The sequence below is a fragment of the Nomascus leucogenys genome, chromosome 2, assembly GCF_006542625.1.
Source record: "Nomascus leucogenys isolate Asia chromosome 2, Asia_NLE_v1, whole genome shotgun sequence".
Taxonomy (NCBI): Eukaryota; Metazoa; Chordata; class Mammalia; order Primates; family Hylobatidae; genus Nomascus; species Nomascus leucogenys.
Window position 1 is genome coordinate 118,626,172 of NC_044382.1, and position 25,877 is coordinate 118,652,048.

General features: G+C 34.3%; 1 protein-coding gene across 1 annotated transcript in view; it reads right to left on the reverse strand.

Annotated features, from left to right (window-relative positions):
* TMEM232 (transmembrane protein 232) overlaps positions 1 to 25,877 on the reverse strand; it is a gene marked incomplete at its 5' end in the record, with an annotated part of 254,920 nt that overhangs the window by 210,281 nt on the left and 18,762 nt on the right. Inside the window, 5 exons of the mRNA XM_030822062.1 lie at positions 1,626 to 1,792; positions 4,128 to 4,227; positions 14,621 to 14,778; positions 17,314 to 17,419; positions 18,682 to 18,793. Of these exons, the coding sequence (XP_030677922.1) occupies positions 1,626 to 1,792; positions 4,128 to 4,227; positions 14,621 to 14,778; positions 17,314 to 17,419; positions 18,682 to 18,793 (643 nt within the window). The remainder of the gene's footprint in view (positions 1 to 1,625; positions 1,793 to 4,127; positions 4,228 to 14,620; positions 14,779 to 17,313; positions 17,420 to 18,681; positions 18,794 to 25,877) is intronic.

Consider the following 25,877-nt stretch of genomic DNA (forward strand, 5'->3'; position numbering starts at 1 on the left):
CGATATGCAAATGGGAGTTTGGCGAGATTTGTGGGCCTCTCCTAGATCACAGAACCAGTTCATGAGCAGGTCTGTTCTCTTCATGATCAGTGCTCTTTCTGTTGCTCGCTATCTTTATCTACTTACTGCTAAAACATTTTTTATACTTAAAAACAGATCCCTTTCTCACATGAGGCAATTTATGCTCATTAGTAATTATAATCAGAAGGCTCAATTTACTTGGTAAATGTCACTTGTTATATAAATGGTGAACTAGTAATTTGCCAAAGAGAAAACACTTAGGCCCAGAAAGGTTACAAATAGATGTGTTGGAATGTTTTTTCTTATATATTTAATTTATAGCCCATTTTAGAAAGGGCTTACAGGAAGCATGGGAAAATTATAAGGTAACACATAACATTATCTAAAAAGAGAATCTTCCTCAAATTTCCTCAGGTGTTTCAACTCGCATAATGTTAAATGTATTTTTCCTTTTTTAGAAGTTGTAAGAAAAACAAATTTTCTATTTATAAACTATAAAATAATAAATAAGTTTAACAAAAAATAAAAGAAGTTTTTGAAATGCTTACTGGTCTTTTTTGGAAAATATGTGAGGAAAGAAAGGCACTATTAGCCCCAGAGATTAAAATTCGTCCTTTGAAGTGTATTAATCTATAAGGTACATGCACAATTATATGGCTCACTGTACTTGTCTTTGCATAATTACTGTTTATTAAATACCAACAAATTACATAATTAGGACTTTTTTTAAAGATTACTAATATCTGAGTTAGAAATTAAGAGATTTATCATAATCTAAAGATTTTCATCATTTCTCCATTTAAACTATTTTTTAAAGTTTTCAGTTGACTTTAATAGCATATTAAATTTTTTTTTATTTTTAGTTTTATTTTTATTTATTTATTTATTTTTTGAGATGGAATTTCACTCTTGTTGCCCAGGCTGGAGTGCAATGGCACAATTTCAGGTCACCGCAACCTCGGCCTCCCGGTTCAAGCGATTCTCCATCCTCAGCCTCCCTAGTAGCTGGGATTACAGGCATGCGCCGCCACACCCAGCTAATTTTTAGTAGAGACGGGGTTTCTGCATGTTGGTCAGGCTGGTCTCGAGTTCCTGACCTAAGGTGATCCACCTGCCTTGGTCTCCCAAAATGTTGGGATTACAGGCGTAAGCCAACATGCCTGGCCACTGAATGTTATTTCATATGAATTATGAAAGCATAAAAATACTATGCTTGCTTTCATAAATAACTTGCCCTTTACACACTTTCCCTTTAATAAAAATATAATATCTTAAAATGTTACCTTACAAGTCAGTCTAAATTATGTTTTAATTTTTAATTAAGTACGTGTGATGGAACTTATGAAGAAGAAGGTATTATGGCATTACCCCATTTAAAGTAGTAGTGTTATATATTGATACCTCACTACTCATCCTATTAACTACTCTCAAGGAACTGTGCATATGGTTGCATGAAATTCGTGTCTTTGCTGTTCACCCCTCCTCCACAGCTAAATTCATCATTCTTCAATGTCTACTGTATTGATAAGCACCACTACTTAATCATAGTAATGATATCTGATGCATCATGCAACGGGATATACCCACCATCCCAGATTACTCACCATATCAGAATCTGTGTTCTCATATCTTTTCTTATTTTCCACAGGGCTAAAAATGGATTCGGAACGGAGTTCTCTTTTACCTATAATTTCCGAGGCTTTCAGGATGAATTGCACATTTGAAAAGATGTTTGGATACTTGTGATATGATGCTCCAGAGAAAGAAAGTGCTATTGTAAGAAAAATCATCGGTGAGAAATATTTTATTAATATTTTGCATTGTTTCATTTGTCTTTTAGCTATTAAACTATAATTAAATTCAGTACTTAGATGCAGAAACTGCTAGTGTCCTATTTAAGATTTATAATGTTATGTATGCCCTCTGGTGGTGTAATAGAATACTAGACGGTAAATAATTTATATGTAAGAGTTTATATAAATCAGAACAGCAATTTCATAATCATTGAATGCCCAATTAAATATAGTTACTGTTCAACAATGCTTGGAAACTTCCAGATGAAAATAAATCAAGATATAATAGATGCTGTATTCATAATGGATACTTTGACATTGTAATTCTACAAAGAAATCAATGTCATTGATTCTAGACCAACATTGTCCAGTTTTATTCCTTCTCAAGATGTTACTATTTACAACAACATGTTGTAAATAATAAAAACAATATGTTATTATTTACAACAATAAGGTAATTTAACATAACACCACATTATATTTAACAGAATCATCTCAGTGCTGCTCTTTGTATAAACTTTTAGATAAACTTTGGGTTTCAGTCCATCCACATAATGGAAAAATTAATAATGACCATTCTACTGGACAGCTATGTGGAGAGGTAGCAGCTGCTGATAGCTTCAGGTAGAAAACAGCCTATTGTTAAAGGTAGAGCTGCAAGCTAAGGCTCTGTTATATTTGGTAAGAGGGCACAATTTGGGGATTTTATTCTGGTATATGAAAGAAAGATTTTTTTTGGAGGGGGGTATATCCTCAATAACAAGCTAATATGAGAACTTGAGGTTTTTACTCAAATAATTTTTCAAAGTTGATTTGCCATAATCATCTGAATATTTGGTAAGTCACTATGCTGAACACTGTGAGGAGTTAAGAAGAGGTTCTATAATTTAATGAAGATATAAAAACAAGTGAAATGTTAGACAAGAATTCCTATTCTATCTGTCTACAACCACATCTGATCAGGACTTACACTAATGGTACTAATTGATTAGTCTCCATAACACTTCTGCTATTACCTTCTGTTCCCACCTCCATGACTTTTTTCGTCAAATATAATTCCCTTTCTTTATCTTGAGCCTCTCCTTCTCTTATCCTACAACATACTAATATTTTGACTTTGTTTTATCCATCTAAACTATTGACATATTTACATATCATCATAAATATTTACAGCTAAGCTTTTTTTGAAATAGTTCACAATTTTTGCCTTATGCTTAAATTTTCCCTCACTGTTTGTTTATCTCCAATCTGAATTCTGCTTCCACCTCTCCACTGGGTATGCTCCCAAGATCAGCAGTGATTTTCTGATTGTAGAAACTCATCATTTTTCAGACCTTCTACTATTTAATACTTCTATGACAATGTTGATCTTGAATTTCTCTCCTTAAACATAATCACTCCCTCTTACCTCCCTTATTTCCCTTTTCCTGGGCCCTGTTACACCAATAATCCATTAAATGTATGTTCCCCAAGATTTCATTCCTGGAATTAGTTTCTCCCTGCCCCTCGACCTCAGCCACATTAACATGGATGACTGTCAATTCTATATCCCAGGCAGGCATCACTTATTTCCCTAGTTTCAAACCTATGTTTTCAACTGCTTGCTGGGTGTATATATCTGAGTGACCTTCAAATTCAGTATGTCCAATATTTCTCCAGATTTTTCCTAGTTCAGAACAACATCTCAATTCTATTACTCAATATGCAAAACTTCAGCTCCCGCTTGAATTTCTCACTCTTCTTTACATATAGCTTAGATTCAGTGGATCACCAAGTCCAGAACCTTACTAGAATATGAATTTAACTTTCCTGAAATTCAGGGAGGTAGATACTATTACAAATATGAAAACTGAGTCACAAAAAAGCTCATACACTTAAGTGGCAAAGTGAAAAGCAGAATACAGAATGAGGATTACCAGCATCTGGAACAGGGAGTAGGTTGTGGGAATGGATGGGGAAGGGGGAGATATCAGGGTGCAAAGCTTCAGTTAGACAGAAGGAATAAGGTCTAGTGATCTTTCACAACGTGATAACTATAGTTAATAATAATGTATTGCATTTTTCAAAATTGCTGGAAAAAAAAGTAGGGTCAGATTTTAAATGTTCTCACCACAAAGAAATAACAAAGTATAGGGGTTGGAGGGGCAGTGAGCTGAACAAATGCAATCTGGCCCAGAAGCTTTGCTCTTCAACACTGCACCTATTATCTTTTATGAAAAATAAAATGCAGCTTACGTTCTTTATACTGACAGTCTGAGCTTCTCAAAATATAACATAAAACATTTATAAGTGTACAAATAAAAGATATTCTACCGTATAAATATGGTTGAAGCCTAAGTAAATGTTGTTTAAAACTTTCTAGATGACCATGCAGGAAAAATATAAAAAGTCGTAAGAAGACCAAATAGCCAATCTGTCAAAAGAGAAAAGAAAAATGCATTTTTGTGTTGCATCAATAAATGTTTAAAAACCATAAGAAAAATCAACCATTATATTATTACATTTTCTTTTGAGAAAACAATTTTAAACTCACTCAATATTATGTGGTTTTTAAATAACATTAAAACATTTATATCAAGATTGAAATGCTAGTTCAGCCAAAAAACTTTTATACATCATCTCTACACTACATATAATGACCAACACTAAATGCTATTTTGTTCTATGCCCTTTAGAACAGTGTTTTTCAAATTACAAGTCATGCCCCTTAAGTGAGTCATGAAATCAATTGAGAGGAGATTTTTAAATAAAACGAGAAGAAAAAACATAGTTTATTGTACAATTCCTTGTTTCAGTATATAAATGAGTGTATATTATGTTATACGAATTGCAATGCAAAAGGTATTTCTTTCTATGCGTCTCAGTCAAAACAGTTTGAGAACCATTGCATTAGACAGTGTTGAGAACTATCCTACTTCTGCATAGCATGCTGTGCTAAGCTCCCTATTACCTCATGAAAAAAGACCTCTCACAGGGTCATTATTAAATAAGCAATGCAAAATCTTACTTCTGTAAGATTAGTAAAAATATAGTTTGTTTTACACAGACTACATAAAATGGAATGTCTGCAAAAATATACAATCTGCAACATTTTACAGAAAATTACTAAAAAACACATTAACTATAGAAATAAATGGAATACAAGTTGCTAAATTGTGGAGAAGACCCAAATAACAGCAATAGCTGTCACTATCCAGTGTGTGTGTGTGTGTGTGTGTGTGTGTGTGTGTGTGTGTATCTCAAAATCCCCTAAACAGCAATGCAGGGTATCATGTAATGATATACATGTAAAAAGAAAATAAAATTAAAAAGATTAATGAAATCTCAGTGCGTCATCCAAGACTATAAAGTAAATAAGTAACATTCCTGGAATTTGAACCCAGGAATGTATGTATTGCTCCAAAAGCCATGAGTTTTCTACTATGGCAGTGATTTCCAAATTTTTTTTTATTACAAACCTCTATCATTGCTAATAAATTCTGAGAATGCATCACTAATATTTATAAATGTATTCACAAAGTATAAACATACACCATTTGTAGACTTAAGAAGTATGTAAAAATAACATGTTTATAAGGCATGCCCAAGGGGTCTCTTCGTATAAACAACTTTGTTGTAGTACTGTGTTTCTCTAAGAGACTGAAGTTAAATGTGAAAAAAATATTTAAAAGAATACTGAAATACTCTAGATGACAGAATTAAAGGAAACTACTCTCATATAGACAATGAGTGAATAACTAATCAGAAGGAGGATAATTTAATATTTTTCAAGGACTAGAGATAAATACTGAAAGGAATATAATATTCAAAAATGTAATAGGGGACAAAATAGAAAATACATGACAAGCATGTCAGTATGAATAACATCTGTATTTATATCTCAATTTGGTCATGGATTTCACCTGACCCAGAGACTATTTTAGTTATAGCTATACTTGAAAAATGATTTTAAAATCTTTCATCTTAATATTCTTGAAGGCCAAATTTTTATTGACAAATCTACCTTTCCATATTGTATATTGGACTTTCTATGTATTGTTCTTCATGTATTATTTGTGTACATATTCTCTTTGTTGTTTGACAACTCAAGCTTTGCCTCCTACATTTAATTTCTGCTTTTCAGTTTCTTTCTCAGCTCTCCCACATTTCCTTCATTTGACCTTTACCTCCTTCTTCTCTCTTTCTATTTCCATCTCTTCTCTTTTTTTCTGACCCTTTTAGCTGGCTGTAAAATTGAAGGCTGGATAATAATTATCATGTGTTGTATTTTAATAGTTATATGTTTTTGGTTCTTGCACAGAATCTTGACAATCACTGTATATGTTTCTATCTAATACATATGAAACTGTTGTTGCTTATATGTTATTCTCTATACTTCGGTAAGCAGAATTCAACCATTAAGAATATCGTACGCTTAGAGCTAGAAAGGAAAGAATGTAAACAAAATATAAAAGAAAATAATATTCGGGGATCATATATTTCTGGATCTATTCAACCCTGAGTTACTTCTCCAAAGGAGAAACAAAACAATGCATATAGAGCAGGTGATGCATCTATGATAATACCCTTTAATAAAGCATTCTTTCAAAAAGAAAAGAACAAAAGGGAGGTTTCCAATAGTCTTTCAGATATGCAATGAAAACCCTACAAAGGCAAGGAGGACAATTAAAATGGTTTCTTGCCTGGGTTCAAAGTACTTATAAATATAGAGCATGCTTATTTCCAACAGATAGTTATGTTAGCTAGAAAAATAAAGAACAAGCTTTAAAAATAGTACATCTTGGGATTCCAGTTGAAGATGGCTGACTAGAGACACTGCATACTCATTCTCTCCAGAAAGAAGAACCAAAATTATGAACCAATAATCATGCCTCAGATGGAACAACTAGGAGAGAACACTGGAGTCCAACAGAGAAGTTATGGGAAATACCTGAGACACAGAAGGTGATATGGTTTGGCTCTGTGTTCCCACCCAAATCTCATCTCAAACTATAATCTCACATGTCGAGGGAGGGGCCCAGTGAGAGGTGACTGGATCACGGAAGTGGACTTCTCCCTTGCACTTCTTGTGATAGTGAGTTCTGGTTGTATGAAAGTGTGTGGCACTTCCCCTTTCACTCTCTCTCTCTCCTTCTCTAACATGTGGAGACGTGCTTGCTTCTGCTTCACTTTCCACCATGATTATAAGCTCCCTGAGGCCTCCCAGTCATGCTTCCTGTTAAGCCTGTGGAACTGTGAGAATATTAAACCTCTTTTCCTCATAAATTACCCAGTCTCAGGTACTTCTTTATAGCAGCATGAGAATGAACTAATACAGAAGGGAAGCAAAATCAGCTGGGAACACATAGGGGCTTGCTATTGGGGGAAAGTGTGTAAGAACTTCAGTGGTCTATGTCTCTACCATGGACTGCGGCAATCTGAACCATGGCAGAGCCCCTCTACCCACATATTTCCTGACACTAACATGGACACTGAGCTAGAGACCCCCGAAGGACATTGCACCAGACACAGAACCTATGCTGGTTCACTCACACCCCTGAGACCTAAGCAACTACAGCAGGGTACCATTGTGAGGGTACAGCCATCATGGGGCTACATCCTCCCTTTAGAAACCTAGCCTTCATATCTCCATATCCCAGGAGCCCCCACTGACATTCTCCAGTGTCTACCCAGCCTACAGTGGCACAGCATTGCTGGACACAAAGGTGCTACAGGGCCCCAGTACTGTGGCCCCCAAGTAGTATTACTTCCCAGAAAAGAAGTAGTTTTAATTACTTCCCAGAATTTTAATTACTTCCCAGAAAAGAAGTAATGTTAATGGTGCAGCACATTAACATGGCAGTCCCTGGGACAAAGGAAACCAAGGCACACACTTTCCAGAGCCTGAGAGCTTCCTGTCTGGGGCTATGAGAAGAAACCCTGCCTCAGCAGTAGCACAAATTCTGTGTTCAGGCTTGCAAGCAGAGAGTGAGATTCCATTCACACGCCCAACCCAACACTGCAGCAGCAGTTGCTGCCACTGGGAACCCAAATGAGAGCCAGCTATCTGGGGCTGAGGGCAGTGACCCCACTTCCACTGGTGGAGTGGCCTCTGTGTTCAGGCTCATGCATAGGGGTTATCTCTCCCCCTCTGCATACCTCTGCAGGCCCAGCCACTGCTGCTGCCACTGGAGGCCACGGCAGGTGAACCGGATGGTTCCTTGTCTGGGCCTGGATAGTGACCACACTCCCACTGGTAGAATGACTACCATGATCAAGCTCATGTGCAAAGGGCAGGGCTCCTTACCTTTATGTGTACCACTACAGTGCTGCTACAACTGAGAACAGGCAAGCTTGAGAGCTGCATGACTGGGGCTGTAGGTGGAGACTCCATTGTAGCCATCTCCAACATCAGCATGCACTACTCAGGACCCAGAAGGTTGTTCCACAACTGCTATTGCCACTACCTACACTGTGCCACCTACCCAGGGAACCAAGAACTCACTCACCTGCCTGGTCCACCACTGTCACTACCAGGATCTAAGCAAACTACCTAGAGGCCCAAGAATTGGCCCACCTGGTCCTGCTAATACCAGAGCAAGTAACTTGTACACTGGGGTACAAGAACAGGCATACTCATCCCACTGTTGCCACCACTGGGGACCAAAGACTAACCCATCTGGAATCCCTGTCCTCAAGCAAAACTTCACCGTAGCCTCCACTCTTAACCACACTCTAAACCACTGGGAAATCACAGATACCACTGATGCGGTTTACAGCCAAAGAAATCATATAGGGACTGCACTACTGCATGCATTCAGAATCAAATACAAAGGGCCCTACTAAGCAACACTATGATACATCTTCAGGAAAGAATCCTCCACTGTGAAAGCAAATTCAAAAAGTTGGAATAAGTGAATATTACATGAGATACACAGTTTACACAGTTATCAATGTAAGGAAACATGAAAAAACAGGGAAAAGATGATACTTCCAAAGGAACAGAATAATTCCCCAGCAATATATCCCAATCAAAAAGAAATGTGTGACATCACAGGGAAAAAAATCAAAATTATGATACTAAAGAAACACAGTTAGATAAAAGAGAATTTCAAAAAATAATACAAAAAGTCAGAAAAAAACAATTTAAGATATGAATGAGAAATTTATCAGAGATACATATCATACAAAAGAACCAAACAAAATCTGGAATTGAAGAACTTCTTTAATTAAATAAAAAGTACAATCAAGTGTTTAAACAATAAACTAAAACAACAACACAAAAGAATCTCAGAACCTGAAGACATGTCTTTTGATATAACTCGGACAAAAATAAAGAAAAAATAATGAAAAAGAAAAAACAAAGTCTCTGTGATATATGTGACACGATAAAGTGACCAAATACATAAATTACTGGTATCCCTAAAGGCGAAAAGTGAATGAAAGGGTTCAAAAACTTATTTAACAAAATTTAACTTAAAATCTTCACAAGTCTACCAAGAGATTTAGACATCCAGATTGAGAAGACCCCAGAAACCCAAAATACTTTTCCATGGTACATTACAGTCAAACTGTCTAAAGTCAAAGATAAAGAGAAAATTCTAAAAGAAACAGAAAGAAAAATCATCTAGTCAGCCTTGACCAGACTAAAAGTGGATTTCTCAGCAGAAACCTACAGGCCAAGAGAGAATGGAATGATATATTCAAATTGCTGCAAGAAAAAAAACTTGACACTTGAAAGAACCAAAGATACTATATCCAGCAAAATTATCCTTCACACATGAAGAAGAAATAAAGTCTTTTACAGACAAACAAATGGTAAGAACATTCATCATCAATAGACTAGCCTTACAAAAAAATGTTCAAGGGAGTCCTAAACCTGGAAGAGGAAAGATGATAGTTATTATCATGAAAACATACGAAAGTATAAAACTCACGGGTAAAGCAAAGACACAAAAGAGGAAAAGAAAAGACTCAAATGGTACCACAACAGAAAATTAGCAAACCACAAGGACAAACAACAAGAGAAAAAGAAGACAAGAATACACAAAACAACCATGATATGGTTTGGCTCGGTGTTCCTACCCAAATTTCATCTAAAATTGTAATCTCCATGTGTCAAGGGAGGGCCACGTGTTGAGAGAGGGAGGTGACTGAATCATGGGGGTGGTTCCCCCATGCTCTTCTGGTGATAGTGAGTTCTCATGACATCTGATGATATTATAAGTCTTTGGAAGTTCACCCTTTGCTCTCTCTTTCCTGCTGCCTTGTAAAGAAGGCCCTTGCTTCTTCACCTTTTGCCTTGATTGTTAAGTTTCCTGAGGCCTCTCAGCCATGCAGAACTGAGTCAATTAAACCTCTTTTCTTTATAAATTGCCCAGTCTCAGGTGTTTCTTTAAAGCAGTGTGAAAATGGACTAATACAAACCAGAAAACAATTAACAATATGACAGGAACAAAACTTCACAGATCAATAATAACCTAAATGTAAACAGAATAAATTCTTCATTAAAAGATATAGACTGGCTTAATACATTTTTTACAAACATAATCTAACTATATGCTGCCTATAAGAAATGTACTTACCTGTAAAGACACAGACTGAGAGTAAAGAAATGGAAAAACATACTCCACACAAACTGAAATCAAAAGCAAGTAGGAGTAGCTATGCTTCTATTGGATAAAACAGACTTTAAGTCAAAAAAGGCCTTAAAAAAAGGCAAGAACATTAAATAATGACAAAGGAATCAATCCAGGAAGAGGATATTACAATTCTAAATATATATGCACTCAACAGGGAGCACCCAGATTCACAAAACAAATACTACTAGATCTAAAAAGAAATATAGACTCCAATACGTTAATAGTGGAGAACTTCAACACTCCTCCCTTAGCATAAGACATATTATTTAGATAGAATATCAACAAAGAGACATTGTATTTAACTTGGACTTTAGACCAAATGGACATTAAAGATATTCACAGAATATTTTTCCCAGAACAACAACAGGATGCACATTCTTCTCATTAGCACATGGGATATTCTCCAGGTTAGATCACATGCTAGGCAAAAAATAAGTCTCAACAAATTTTTAAAATCAAAATCATACCAAGTATCTTCTCAGACTACAATGAAATACAACTGGAAATAAATACCAAGAGGAACTTTGAAAACTATAAAAATACATGGAAATTAACACGTTTCTGAACAACCACTGGGTCGATGAAGAGGTTAAAATGGAAATTAAAAAAAACGTTTTGGAACAAATGAAAATGAAAGCACAATATACTAAAACCTGAGGGACAGAGCAAAAGCAGTGTTAAGAAGGGTGTTTATAGCAATAAATTCCTGCATCAAAAAAACAGAAAGATTTCAAATAATCTAATGATGCACTTCAAGGAACTAGTAAAGCAAGGACAAACCAAACTCAAAATTAGTAGAAGGTGATAAATAATAAACAAGAAATAAATGAAATTGAGACTAAAAAAGCAACACAAAAGATCAACAAAATGAAAAAGTTTTTTTAAAGATAAAGTTGATCAACTGCTAGCTAAACTAACCAAGGAAAGAAGAGAGAAGGCCCACTCAAACATAATCAAAAGTGAAAAAGTAGATATTACAATTAATACCACAGAAGTATAAAAGATAATCAGAGACTATTGTAAACAACTATACACTAACAAACTGGAAAACTAGAGGAAACAGAAAAATTCCTGAAAACATACAACCTACCAAGATTGACTCAGGAAGAAATACAGAACCTGACAATACCAATGAGCAGCAAGATTGAATCATTAACAAAAAGATTCCCCCAAAAAAGAAAAGTCCAGTACTAGATGGGTTCACTGCTGAATTCTACCAAATAGATAAGGAAAAACTAATACCAACTCTCCTCAAACTATTCCCAAAAGTAAAAGGCGAGGGAACTCTCCCTAACACATTTTCCAAGGCCAGCGTTACCCTAATACCAAAACCAGAAAAGGTGCAAGAAAGAAAGAAAACTATAGGCTAATATCCCTAATGCACATAGACTCAAAAAACCTCAACAAAATACTAGCAAACTGAATCCAACAGCACATCAAAAAGATAATACCACATGATCAAATTGGATTTATACCAGGGAATCAAGAATGATTCAACATATGCAAATCAATAAACATGATACATCACAACAGAATGAAGGACAAAAACCATATGATCATCTCAGATGCAGAAAAAGCATTTGAAAAAATTCAACATCCCTTCATGATAAAAAGTCTCCAAACTAGGTATAGAAGGAACATGCCTCAAAATAATAAAGACCATATACCACAATTATATATCATTTCACTCCAGTTAGAATGGCTATTATTAAAAAGACAAAAAAAATACACATGATGGCGAAGATACAGAGAAAAGAGAACTCATATGCTATCGGTGGAAATGTAAATTAGTACAGCCACTATGGAAAACAGTGTTTAGGTTTCTAAGAAACTAAAAATAGAACTACCATATTATCCAGCAATTCCACTAGTGGGCATTTATCTTTTAGAAAGATAAAGAAAATCAGTGTATTATAGGAATACCTGCACTCTCGTGTTTACTGAAGCACTCTTCACAATAGTAAAGATACGGAATTAACCTAAGTATCCATTAATGGGTGATTAGATAAAGAAAACTGTGGTGTAAATACACAATGCAATACAATTTGGCCATAAAATAATGAAATGTCATTTGCAGCAATATAGATGGAACTGGGAGTCATTATGTTAAATGAAATAAGCTAGGCAAGAAATTCCACATGTGAGTGTTCTCATTCACATGTGGAAGCTAAAAGACTTGATCTCATGGACAAAGAGAACAGAATAATATTATAGATACCAGAGACTAAAAAGGTTGGGTAAATGGGAGGGGAAAATAAAGAGAAGTTGGTTAATGGGTACAAATACAGCATTAGATAGAATGTTTGATACTAGAATAGGGTGACTATATTTACCAACCATGCTTTGTATATTTCAAAGTAACTAGAAGAGAGGATTTGAAATGATGCAAACACATAGAAATAATAAATACTCAAAGATATGGATACCCTAAATATCCTGACTTGATCATTACACATGCTAGTCATGTAACAATCACTAACATGTACTTCGTAAATATTTAAAACGTTATTTACATATCAATAGAAGAAAAAATAAGGTAAAAATTAGTATATCTAAGAACTAAGGTAGATAGATGTGTAGCATCATAGCTGAGAGTTCACTGGACTCTGGAGCCACATTGAATTTCAAAACTCTCTCTACTTAGACTTTCGGCAAGTCACTTAAAACTCTCTATGCCACAGTGAGATGTGGAATATGTGAAATCAAGAATAATCCTCTTAGGATAGTTGTGAGAATAAAATAAGTTAATGTGTCTAATATATTTAAAGCACTTATCACTGTGTAAGGCACATAGTTAAGTAAGGTTTAAGTGTTTGCAGCTGCTATCAGAACTGGTACAAATTATCTGGCTTTGCAGATAACAGGGCATGTGCAAAGTATAAGCAATATGCTGTATGCATAAAACTATATTTTGTAGCTTTTTTTTTCTTGCTAGCAGAAATACAAAAGGCAAGAAATGGAGAAAGGTGACTGAAGGAGATGAGAAAGAAAGGAGATAAAAGCCAGACTTGCTCCATGTTTTTCTATTCCATTTTAAAATTTTTATTACATTTCTTTTTTCATTATAAATATGTATATTTACATTTTAATTTTATATATTTTATTTTTACATATATACATTGTTTTCATTATAAATATAAATACATATTTTAGTGGACAGTTTTGGAAATACAGAAAAAGAAAAAAAAATCATAATCTCACCATCCCAAAACAGTTATTGGTAATACCTTGACTATTTTCTTCAATCCTCCATCTATGCAAAGCTGTTTTTTGCATGGTTAATTTCTATTATGTATTCTCTGTATCTACTTTTGCCTGGTCTCCACAAGTCTTTTACTACCAAATGTGTCAGAGAGCACCTAAGCTTGATTACAATGACTGAAATGTGGTTGTCTCCCCAAAATGTTCAACTGATGGACTGATTCATCAACGTTCTCTTATGCTCAATTTCTAACAATTTATAATCAAAATTTAATTTAAAAAACCATTTCTGCATAATCAATTTGTTTCATCCATATATATATATGAATATATATGTGTGTGTGTATATATATATATATATATATATATATATATATATATAAAACCATCTTAAAAAATACTTTTAGCCTTTCTTTTCTTCCTTTGCAGTAAAACCATTAGTTAAACTACATTTGTTGGACTAATAATATATTTTACAGCAGTCAACCATGATCATCACCGAGAGTGAAACAATATGATCGCAAGGGCATTATAAAATATGAGTTACCTGAAAAGAATTTTTCATTTTTATAGATCTAAAGTGACATAGAATATTAGAAGAACAACTAAGCCGCCCAAATTGGGCAGCTATTTAAGGTTATTTGTCAGCATTTTTAAATGGCAAAGGAGGTGGCATTTAAAAGTCCTTAAAATAGAAAAGAAAAACTCTATATATACTTACAGAAACAGTTAAGTATAAGTATATTGTTTTTTAATGAAATGTTATTTTCTTATGTAGTTTGTGAAATTATATTTTCTCAAACTTTCTCCATTTCGATATTAAGCAATAATAAGGTACTACTTATAATTAGAGATTAAACTACCAAACAAAAGAATATTCTATAATAAAACTAAATGTTCTGTTTTGATCCTAAAACAGATGTCATGTTGTTACATGTAGTACGTGAAATATTTAAAAACATTAAGAAGTTTTTCAAAACATACCTTTGCTAGCTTTATTTCAACTGAATATAAATATGTTTTGAGGGATGCATCACAACAGAGTCTGTATAAAACCGATTCCGCAACAAAAAATAAGGCAGGCAGATGATCATAATCAAAGGAAGCATGGTCCAGAGATGCATAAAGCATATTTAAAGCTTCTGAAATATTAAAAATATAGAAACTGCATCATTTGAAAATCATCCTGTTTTTCTACATGCTATAATTACTTTTTGTTATTTATTTCCTGTCATTAAGACCAAATTGCAGTTTTAAAATATATTTACAAATTCTTTGACGCCTTTCTCATCAAGAGGTAATGTCTATATGCCCTTCTCCTTAAACTTGAGCAGGCCCTGTGACAGCTTCAACCAATAGAATGTGGCAGAAATGACATTATGTGACTTCTAAAACTGAATCAGAAAAGGCACCACTGCTTCCACCTGGATCTCTCTCTCTCAAGATACTAGCTTTGGAACCCTAAGCTGCCATGTAGGAAGTTCAACTCCATGGCATGAAGCAACTGAAACAGAAGTCACCAAGGTCGAGAGGATAGAGGAAGGAAGAAATGTCCAAGGGGGCTCAGCTATTGTAGATCCAACACTACACAGGCTAAATAAATCACCAGGCCACACACATCATGGTGCAGAAATAGGACAGAACCAGATGATAAAAGGCAGTGCTAAAGATAAAAAGGGAATAGCAGAAGACTAGAGAATCAAGGTAGAGGAAACAGGGCCACCCTGTGAAGCTGAAGGAGGAAGAATATAGAGCTAAAAGCCTAGAGAAAACAGCTTCTCGAATCATTACAAAAGTTTTGAGGAGCTTCCATGTAAATATAAGAGGACGAACAGCAAATACAGGAACTTGAGGAAAGAAGAACCCTGACATGCTCAAGGGACAGGAAGGAGGTCAGTAGGGCTGAACATAATGAGTAAGTAGGAAGGTAGCCAGGAGCCAGCACATGCAGAGCCTTGTAGGCCATGATATGGAGTTGGGGCTCATTTGAGTGTAATCAGAAGCTGTTGAGTGGAGGGTGGACTATAGAATGAAGAGCAGACAAAAGTACAGGTAAAACACCCATTCAGTTATTTTAGTTGTGAAGAGAGTAAGAAGTCATATTGAGAGTATTATTTAGAGTTAAATATGTGAATGCATTAAAATGCTTTTGCTGTATTTAACAGAAAATGCAACAAAAATGTCTTCAAAATAAGGAGGTTTATTATTTCACAAGATTAGAATTGGAAAGGTTCCAGGGACAGCTAAGATAGCTGCCTTCTATATGCACATTTCTTTCATCTTCTAGTTCCCCTTCATGTGCATGAGGACTGTGATGACTGCACAAACTCCAGGCATCATGTTCTTACCAAGCAAACTAGACAGGAACAAACAACTGTATACGGAGGAAAGGAATGTCTTTTTCAAAAGCAAGTCAACAAAAAGTACAGGAAGTAGAGCTGTCTTTACATCATTTTGCTCAGGACCAGGTCATGTGACTACCCCTAATCAAATCACTAGCAAGTGAAAAGGAATTACCATAATTGATTTAGACCAGCAGTCCCCAACCTTTTTGGCATCAGGGACTGGTTTTTTCTCATAAGGAGCACGCAGCCTAGATCCCTCACATGTGCAGTTCACCATAGGCTTCACACACCTATGAGGATCCAATGTCACTGCTGATCTGACAGGAGGTGGAGCTCAGGCAGTAATGCTCGCTCCCTGGCTGCTCACAGCCTGTTGTGCGGCCCAATTCCTAACAGACCACAGACTGGTACCAGTTCATGGTCCGGGGTTTTGAGAGCCCTGATTTAGACCATCCATGATTCACCCCCATCGGGTTGGGCAAGGGCCAGTCCTCTTCTAAATCACATGACTAATTAAAACTGAAATTTAATTGTCAATGAAGAGCAAACAGACTCTTCTTGATGGTAAACCAAGGGTGTTTCCCTCAATATCATTTAAATTCTTAATAGAGGTCAGGCTGTGGACGGCACTGTGATGAAGGACCATAAAGGCAAGTTAAATAAAAAATAATTCTTACTCTTCCTGTTGCTTGAAAACTCCTAGATGGCACTACAAAACCTGATTTACATGGGGGAAATTCTCTCTGACCTCATGTGGTTAACATTCTAAAACTATTTTAAAAGGCATATATATACAATTAAATGATAATGATGGAAAGAATTTTACCCCCTTAGAAATAACGTTGTTTAATTTTTTTTTAGATTAGTTAGAGGATGTTTTAAAGGAGGCATAAATGACGAGTGATAAATGAAAAGGTAATGAGTAAAGCTTGCTATTTAAAATAAGTGGAAAACAAATGGTCATTTGATTAATGTTTTATAAGTAATAATTATAAAATGAAGAAGCAAATTTCTCTAAAGTCTAGTGCCTATTGTAATTGGAAATCACTAAATGACATTTTATATTAGTTTTTAATTAATTGCTAATTTTAGCAAAAAAGTAATAAAGACTAGGCTGAGTAAAGTTTTAAAAATAATTTTATCACTAAAAAGCTTAGTTAAAATCATAAATTCAAAATTACAAAATGAATTTTCATAATAAAATATATTTCGATAGAGCAGAAAAATTTATTGTCTTCTGCACAATTTTAAAAAATTAAAGTTCTCAAATTATGCCTTCACTGATGATATAGAAAATACTTAGGATACCTAATAAGAATTTAAAGTATGTACCATCTTGGATTTCCCCTTTGCATTGAGCCAGATATATTACTTCAGTCCATGCAGCAGGAAGATGCACATGCTTTCCAGAGCCCAGGGTTTTGAGACCCAATTTTCTCTGTTATGAGGAAGCATGAAAAAGACAAATCAAAATGTACATATATATATATTTATTTATTTTTAACTCTTAATTGTGCTCCAAAAGTCATTCTATGAAGCTAATGCTTGGTGGCCAGAGTTGTATACAATTTTATATTTTTGCTTTTATTACTCAAATTTTTGGAGATTTCATGCAAACTGTATTAGTGTTAAGATGTAAAAAAGTTGATATTATAAGTAATATCGTTAGCTATTTGCTGAAAATAATTCTCATTTCTTACTTTCTAGTGAGAACTTCCAATTTTCCCCCAAGGGAATGCATTTTTTTTATTGTATAAGGAAAAACATTGAAGAAATGTGACAAAACAGAAGTGAGTTTGATGCCAGTTTGCTGGAAAACCCTGGCTACTTCATTGTTGATATACGGAAGTTAATGAACATGAGAGAGATGATCAGGATTGTTCCACTTCCCTTATTGTGCCCACTCCTGGGACTGTTGCAGGGAACACTTGTTCAATTGGAGAAAAGCTCATTGATGAATGCACCTCCTGGCACCTGTCTGCATACCCACTTATCAAAAGTATACTCTTTTTCTAACCAAATATTTTTTCAAAATGTTCAAATATATGGGCAGCCATGAACTGGAAAATAACACCACTACAACAACACAAAAAAGGTGGCTTTATTTATGCACCAGTTTTGTGCAGCTTTTATTTAATGAATTATTCATATCAAAGCAAAATATGTATGTTATTTCTCTGTAAAACTTAAACCGAATCCAATGTAGAAAAGGCAAAGCAAGGACTTACTTTACTTCCTGTTCTGTTTTGATATCTATTTGTAAATTTGGGGATTAATGTCATATTCTTAAAGAATGTGTTTTTCACAAGTTAGGTGAAGAATAGTTTGTTAGAGAAAGAACAGAGTACTTTGTGCATGTATATAAAGGTTTAGAAAGGCCTTTTTCTCCTTTGAGATACAGCATATCTCAATTAACCCTTTTAAGAAAAAATAGAATTTTCATAATCAAAAATTTATTTGCCAGACTTAACGTCTTGCTATGGGCTCCTGGACTAGTATATTTCCTCAAAAATTTACAGGGAGCTTTTATTATTTGGTTATAAGCTTTAATTTTAATTTGCATTAATATTTTAACTACCCTTACTTATAATTAAAGAAAGATATATTCTTATTTTTTCTTACAATATTTTAGAATGTGTAATCATGTACCAACTAGAAAAGGAAGTTAACATGCTGAACAATCAAATGATATGCCATTACCTTACATCTGAGAATGATTTTTCTAGCTAGTTCCAACAATTCTTCCTTCTCTTTGGAATTTTGTGTTTGATTGAATCTCAAGATGAATTCTTTTGTGATTGAAAATGTTGGCCTAAATAAAACATTGAAAAATTAACATTCAAAAATTATAGCTATCATTTCCAAATTTCAATTAATCAACTTCCAGTGGCTATGTATAACTATATTCTACAAAAAATACTTTCTTAATAAAACTGTTTCACACAAAAAAAATCTGTAAAAGATACATGCAAGCCTCCTGGATTGATCCTGTCACACTCTTAGATTGAGAAACATAATTCCCATTGTCAAAGACCTTTGTGGCCCCTGAGAAAAAGTTTCTGAGATGACTGCTAGAAGTCTTGTTGGTATAAGCCTTCTTCAGATAAAATCCAGCACGGCTTCAATTATGTTGAAGGCTGATTTATCTCCTCAAATAAATCAGCATTGATTCATTTAAGCTAAACTTTTACTCCTTCTATGCAACTGGAATCAGCCCAAACATGGTTGGATTTGAGGGAGCAAGGGAAGAAAGAAGTATAAGTATGAAGTAAGCTCAAAGAGGTAGCAAGTAGCCATATTAACTACATGAGATGGGGAGGCTACTGCAGGGTTTGAGAAGAGGGGTGGCATGATTTAACTTGAGCTTTAACCAACTTTCTCCAATGCTATACTGAGAATTAGTGTGTAGGGAGGTGGGATGTAGCAAAAGGGGGAGCTTACATGTAGTTAGGTGAGACGTAATAGTGGCTTGGATCAGGATTACAGAATATAAATAAGGAGAAGAGTTTGGATAATGGATATGTCTTGACTTCAGCTCCAACCAGATTTGCCAACGAATTAGAAATTAGGCATGAGAGAAAGAAAGAAGTCGTGATTCAACTCAGTAACTAGAAGGACTGAATTGCTATTCACTAAGATGGGGAAAATTGTTAGAGGAGCAGATGTGGGTGAAGATACAGAATAATTTTAGTACTGAAGATGTTATGTTTGAGATGATCATGGCCATCCAAGTGGAGATGGAGTGTAAGCAGTTGGATATATGAGTTTGAATTTCAGGGAAAAATTCAGACAAGATATACCAACATTCGAATCATCAGCATAGATATGGAATTTAAAGTCTTATGAATTAAATGGATCCCATAGGGAAAATGTAGAGAGAGTATATGAGAATTTCAAAGAAAAACAGGACAAATAAGTTGAAGGTGTATGCAAGAGAACAAGTGAAGTGACAATAAGGATGTAACACAAAATTGAAGATGGGCATGGGACCAAAGTGATATCAAAGATAGTGAACAGTAGAAATCAATGAACTGTGTTTTTGTGATGTAAAATTATTGCTGGAGTCATGCTATTTGAAAGAATAATCTGAAAAAATAAAACATTTTAAATTACTATATTTACTGAAATAGAATTTACGAATTTGTTGCTCTGTGAGATAAATAAAAAAATGAATAGAAATCAGATTTTGTCCCTGAGTAATTCACAGTCCTACTGGGGAGACAGATCTACTAAAAATAACAGTGCCACATGATCACAGGATGAACAGAGGTAATGATAAGTTGTTCTGTAAAGGGGAATCAAATATAAGACATCCAAGAACAGAGCAATTAATGAAATAATCAACCCTTTAACTGCTATTTTTTAAATGGGCAGTTAAATACCAATCTTAAAATAAGCATTTATTAATTCATTTACTAAGAATGGATTGACTGTCTTCTATATATCAGGCACTAAGTTTTGCACTGGGGATATAGTAGCAAAAAAGACAAATAATCCAGCCTTAATGGAGCTTGCAGTACAAGAGAGGAAGAGTTGAGGTGTTAGAACATACAAATTCTGTGATAATTGGGCATTTTGAAATAAGCAACCTCATCTTTGATTTCCTGATTTTCATTCCATTCTTGCTTTTGAAGATATTTGGTGAACACTGGCTGAAAATTGCTTCTCAATAGTCATCTGGGATAACATATTTGTTATCTATGTAAACCTACGCTACATAAAGTGTCCAAAATAACTTTAATCTTCTCATTTGTATGAAGAGTTTGGAAGTTAAAAAAGCCCCTTCATCCACTTAATTTTTATAGTATCATTAGGAATTATGTTTTTAAAATACAAAAATAACAGTGCTGTTTTTAATAACCCAAACATTCAGAGATGCATGATGAAAAAGTTAACAGATTGCTTCCCAACACTACTGCCTCCAATTCGAACTGTCAAGATTAACAGCCAAGATTAATGACTTATTGTGTATCTTTACATACCTTTCTCAGTGCTCACAAACCAACCAACCTATATACACACTTTACCAAAACTTCTGGGATGCAGCAAAAGCAGTAATAAGAGAAAAGTTTATAACAATAAATACTCACATTACATGAAGAAATATCTGGAAAAAAACAGCTTAACTTTATACCTCAAGGAACTATAAAAAGAATAATCCTAAAGTTTACAGAAAGAAGGAAATAATAGAGTAGAAATAAATTAAAGAATAAAAAACTAAAAATCATCAAAACTAAGAGTTGTTTTCTTGAAAAAATAAACAAAATTGAAAAACCATTAGCTAGAATAATCAAGAAAAGAGAGAAGTCAAATAAACAAAATTAGAAATGAAAGTGAAAACATTGTAACAGATGCCTCAGAAACATAAGAAACTATTATGACCAATTATATACCAACAAATTGGATAATCTAGAAGAAATGAATAAATTCCTAGAAATTTACAAGCTACCAAAACTGAATCAAGATGAAATAGAAAGCCTAAACACACCAATAGAAAAATAAGATTAGATTAGTAATGGAAAACCTCCCAACAAAGAAAAGCCCGGGACCAGGTGGTTTCATGGTTGAATTCAAGCAAACATTCAAAGATGAATTACTACCAACTCGCTTAAACTCTTGCAAAAAATACAAGAAGGAACACTTCCAAACTCATTTTATGAGGCCAGCATCAACTTGATACTCAAACTGTAAAAAGACATTAGAAGTAAAGAAAACTATAGGCCAAAATCCCTAGTGAACGTCAATGCAAAAGTCATAAATAAAATACTAGCAAAGCAAATATAATAACACATTAAAACAATTATATACCATGACCAAGTGAGATTTATCCCTGGAGTACAAGGATGGTTCAACATACAAAAATAAATCAGTGTAATATACCATATGACAAAAAAAAAAGGTCAACAGACAGAGAAAAAACATTTGCCAAAGTTTAACTTCCATTCATGATTAAAATTCTCAAGAAAATAGGTGTAAAAAGAATTTACTACAATTTACTTTACACAATAAAGACCACCATATCAAAAACCCACAGCCAATATCATAATCAATGAAAGAAAACAGAAAACTTTGCCTCTAAGACACAATACAAGACAAGGATGCCCATTTCTACCACTTCTTTTCATCACAGTACTGCAAGTCTTAGCCAGAGCATTTAAATAAGAATAAATAAATAAAAGGCATCCAAATTGGAAAAGAAGAAAATTATCTCTTCTTGCAAATGACATATATGTAGACATTCCTAGACAATCCACAAAAATCTCTTAGAACTAATAAATGAATTCAATAAAGTTGCAGGATAAAAAGGGAACATACAATAATCAGTAACATTTCTATATATAAACAATGAACTACTCAAAAAAGGAAATGGAGAAAACAATCCAATTTATAATAGCAACAAAAATAATAAAATACTAAGGAGTAAACTTATCAAAGAGGTGAAAGACGGGTACACTGAAAATTATAAAACATTTATAAAGGAATTTACAAAAAACACAGAAAAAAAGACCTGTGAAAAACAAAGAAGACATAGAAAGACATCCTGTGTTCACGGATTGGAAAATTCGGTATTGTTAAAATGTCCATATTACCCAAAGACATCTACAGACTCAATTCAATTGCTATCAAATCACAATAGCACTCTTTACAGAAATAATAATAACATTCATATGGAACCACAAAGACCTTGAATAGCCCAAACAATCTTGTGCAAGATGAACAAAGATGGAGGAATCACATTTCCTGACTTCAAAATATTACAAAGCCACAGTAATTAAACTAGCACAGTATTGGCATAAAAAAAAAGACCTAAAAGCCAATGGAGGAGAATCAAAAAATCCAGAAATAAATCCATATATCTACAGTCAACTGATCTTCGACATGGGTTGAAAGAATACACAATGCAGAAAGGAAAGGACAGTCTCTGAATATCCACATGCAGAAGAATGTAATTAGACCCTTATCCTACACCACATACAAAAATCAATTCAAAATGATTTAAAGACTTAAATGTAAGGCCTGAAACTGTAAAACTACTAAAAGAATGCATAGGGAATATGCTTCTTCATATTGGTCTTCGCAATAATTTCTCTGCTATGAACCCAAAAGCAAAACTAGACAAGTGGGATTGCATCAAACTAAAAATCTTGTGCACAGTATAAAAAAAATCAACAGAGTGAACAGGCAATCTACACATTGATAGAAAATACTTGCAAACCATGTATCTGAGAAGGTGCTAATATCCAAAATATATAAGAAACTAAAATAAATCAATAGCCAAAAAGAAATGACCTGATTAAAAAATGTACAGAGGACCTGAATTGATATTTCTCAAAAGAACAAACGCAGATGGCCAACACGCATGTGAAAAGGTTTTGTGTCACATGAAGAAATGCTCATCATGACTGGCCATCAGAGAAATGCAAATCAAAACCACAGTGAGATACCATCTCACACCAGTTAGAATGGCCATCATTAAAAAAGCAGGAAACAACAGGTGCTGGAGAGGATGTGGAGAAATAGGAACACTTTTACACTGTTGGTGGGACTGTCAACTAGTTCAACCATTGTGGAAGACAGTGTGGCAATTCCTCGGGGATCTAGAACTAGAAATACCATTTGACCCAGCCATCCCATTACTGGGTATATACCCAAAGGACTATAAATCATGCTGCTATAAAGACACATGCACACGTATGTTTATTGCGGCACTATTCACAATAGGAAAGAGTTGGAACCAACCCAAATGTCCAGCAACGATAGACTGGATTAAGAAAATGTGGCACATATACACCATGGAATACTATGCAGCCATAAAAAATGATGAGTTCATGTCCTTTGTAGGGACATGGATGAAACTGGAAAACATCATTCTCAGTAAACTATCGCAAGGACAAAAAACCAAACACCGCATGTTCTCACTCATAGACGGGAATTGAACAGTGAGAACTCATGGACACAGGAAGGGGAACATCACACTGCGGGGACTGTTGTGGGGTGGGGAGAGGGGGGAGGGACAGCATTAGGAGATATACCTAATGCTAAATGACGAGTTAATGGGTGCAGGAAATCAACATGGCACATGGATAGATATGTAACAAACCCGCACATTGTGCACATGTACCCTAAAACCTAAAGTATAATAAAAAAAAAAGAAAAAAAAAAGGTTTTGTGTTTTTTTCTTCTTTTCTTCTTTTTTTTTCCAACTATTTTAAATTATCAGCATTTTAAAAAATATATTCCTATGGTATACTGGAAGTATAAGTTGTAGAGAGACTTCCAGAGAGTTATAATTCATTTTATGCATTTTTTTGCAAATTTGCCTATACAAAAGTGCACTATCACAACATTGACTTTGTGTGCAAGCATTGTATGTGTACAAAAAAATTCTGAAACTTTCTCAGTGAATGAAGAGATGTCCTTTTCGTACAGCTGCATTTGTGAAAAATAAGATTTATTGAGATCTTGGTTCTTTTAGGTGACTGCGCACGTGGTGTTGACCCATCATAGTTTGTGCCAATCTTGTCAAGACTTACAGTGTTCATCAAAGAATGTCAGAAGACCACAGTTATAAATTTGGGTGGATACAATTACCAACCATAGTAATATGCACTTACGCATTTCCTTTTGTCCAATTTTTATGAATATGGTTTATCACTCATAACTGTTATACCTATGCAATGTCCATTAATATACCTCTTTATGTTTGCAAAAATAGGTATGTTATTATTGCTTATTTTATTGTGTAAAGTGGCCTGTGAAGTTTTTTATCGTGTTTTTATGTGTTTCACAAATGAATCTCCTTTTAAAAATGTAAGGAAAATATTTCCCAGAATTATATTTTTGGGATTTTCATCCTTCCAGATTATAACAGTCAGCTCCTAAAGTTCAATTGATCTTAATATGCAGAATATAGATGTACTTCAACAAATCCAATAATTCCTTTATTGATTGACATTTCACATTACTTCCTATAAAATGTTGGTTGTGCTAACCAATGCAGTAATAGTAATCATCATCATAAAAACAGCCTTACACACTGGTCTAACATTCAACGGGTGCACACTATTCTGGTTTATCAACCCTCACACTATCTCTATAGTTAAATATTTTGGTTACCACCTCTGCTTATAAATACATTTATACATATGATTATTTTATTACTATAAGACTGTGTCTTCCAAAAAATGAATTAGAAAGTATAAGAGAATGAAAAGGCAAAATTTTAAGTGGTAGAACATATTTTCAACATGTAATTGATAACGGGCTCATGTACAGAAGATATAAAGAACTCCCAATAAATAGAAACATGGAGAAAAGTCTTAAAAAGGTAAGTCATAAAGGAAGAAATCCAAGTGGCCAATAAATATGGAAATAATCATCAAGATAATAGGGAAATTCAAATTAAAACCAAAATTAGATGCTACTTCACATTCACCAGAAGGGTTAACACTTAAAAGAATGCCAATACCAGAAATTGAAGAGAATATGGAGTAATAGAAATTCTCACAAACTGCGTATGGTTCTGTAAATTGGTAAAACCACCAAATGGAAAACACTTGGATGTTTTCTATCAAGATTCAAGACAGATATACCCACTGACTTAGCAATATCACTTTATATATATCCAATAGAAATATGTCCTATGTTCCCTGGAACATGTATAAGAATGGTCACAGCAACATTTTTCATAAGGGATAAAATATGGAATCAAACAACATTCTATCTTGTGAACCAAAAAGTATGGTATGTCTGTGAACAAAGGGTGAAGCAAAATGTTCTTTCTTTTTATAATGCATAAATTTGAGCTTGGGTTATTTTCTAATTCCATTCCCCTAAAAACATAGCAAAAGTAGATGTCAGCTGTGTTACTGGGACCACCGCTTATGGTAAAACAA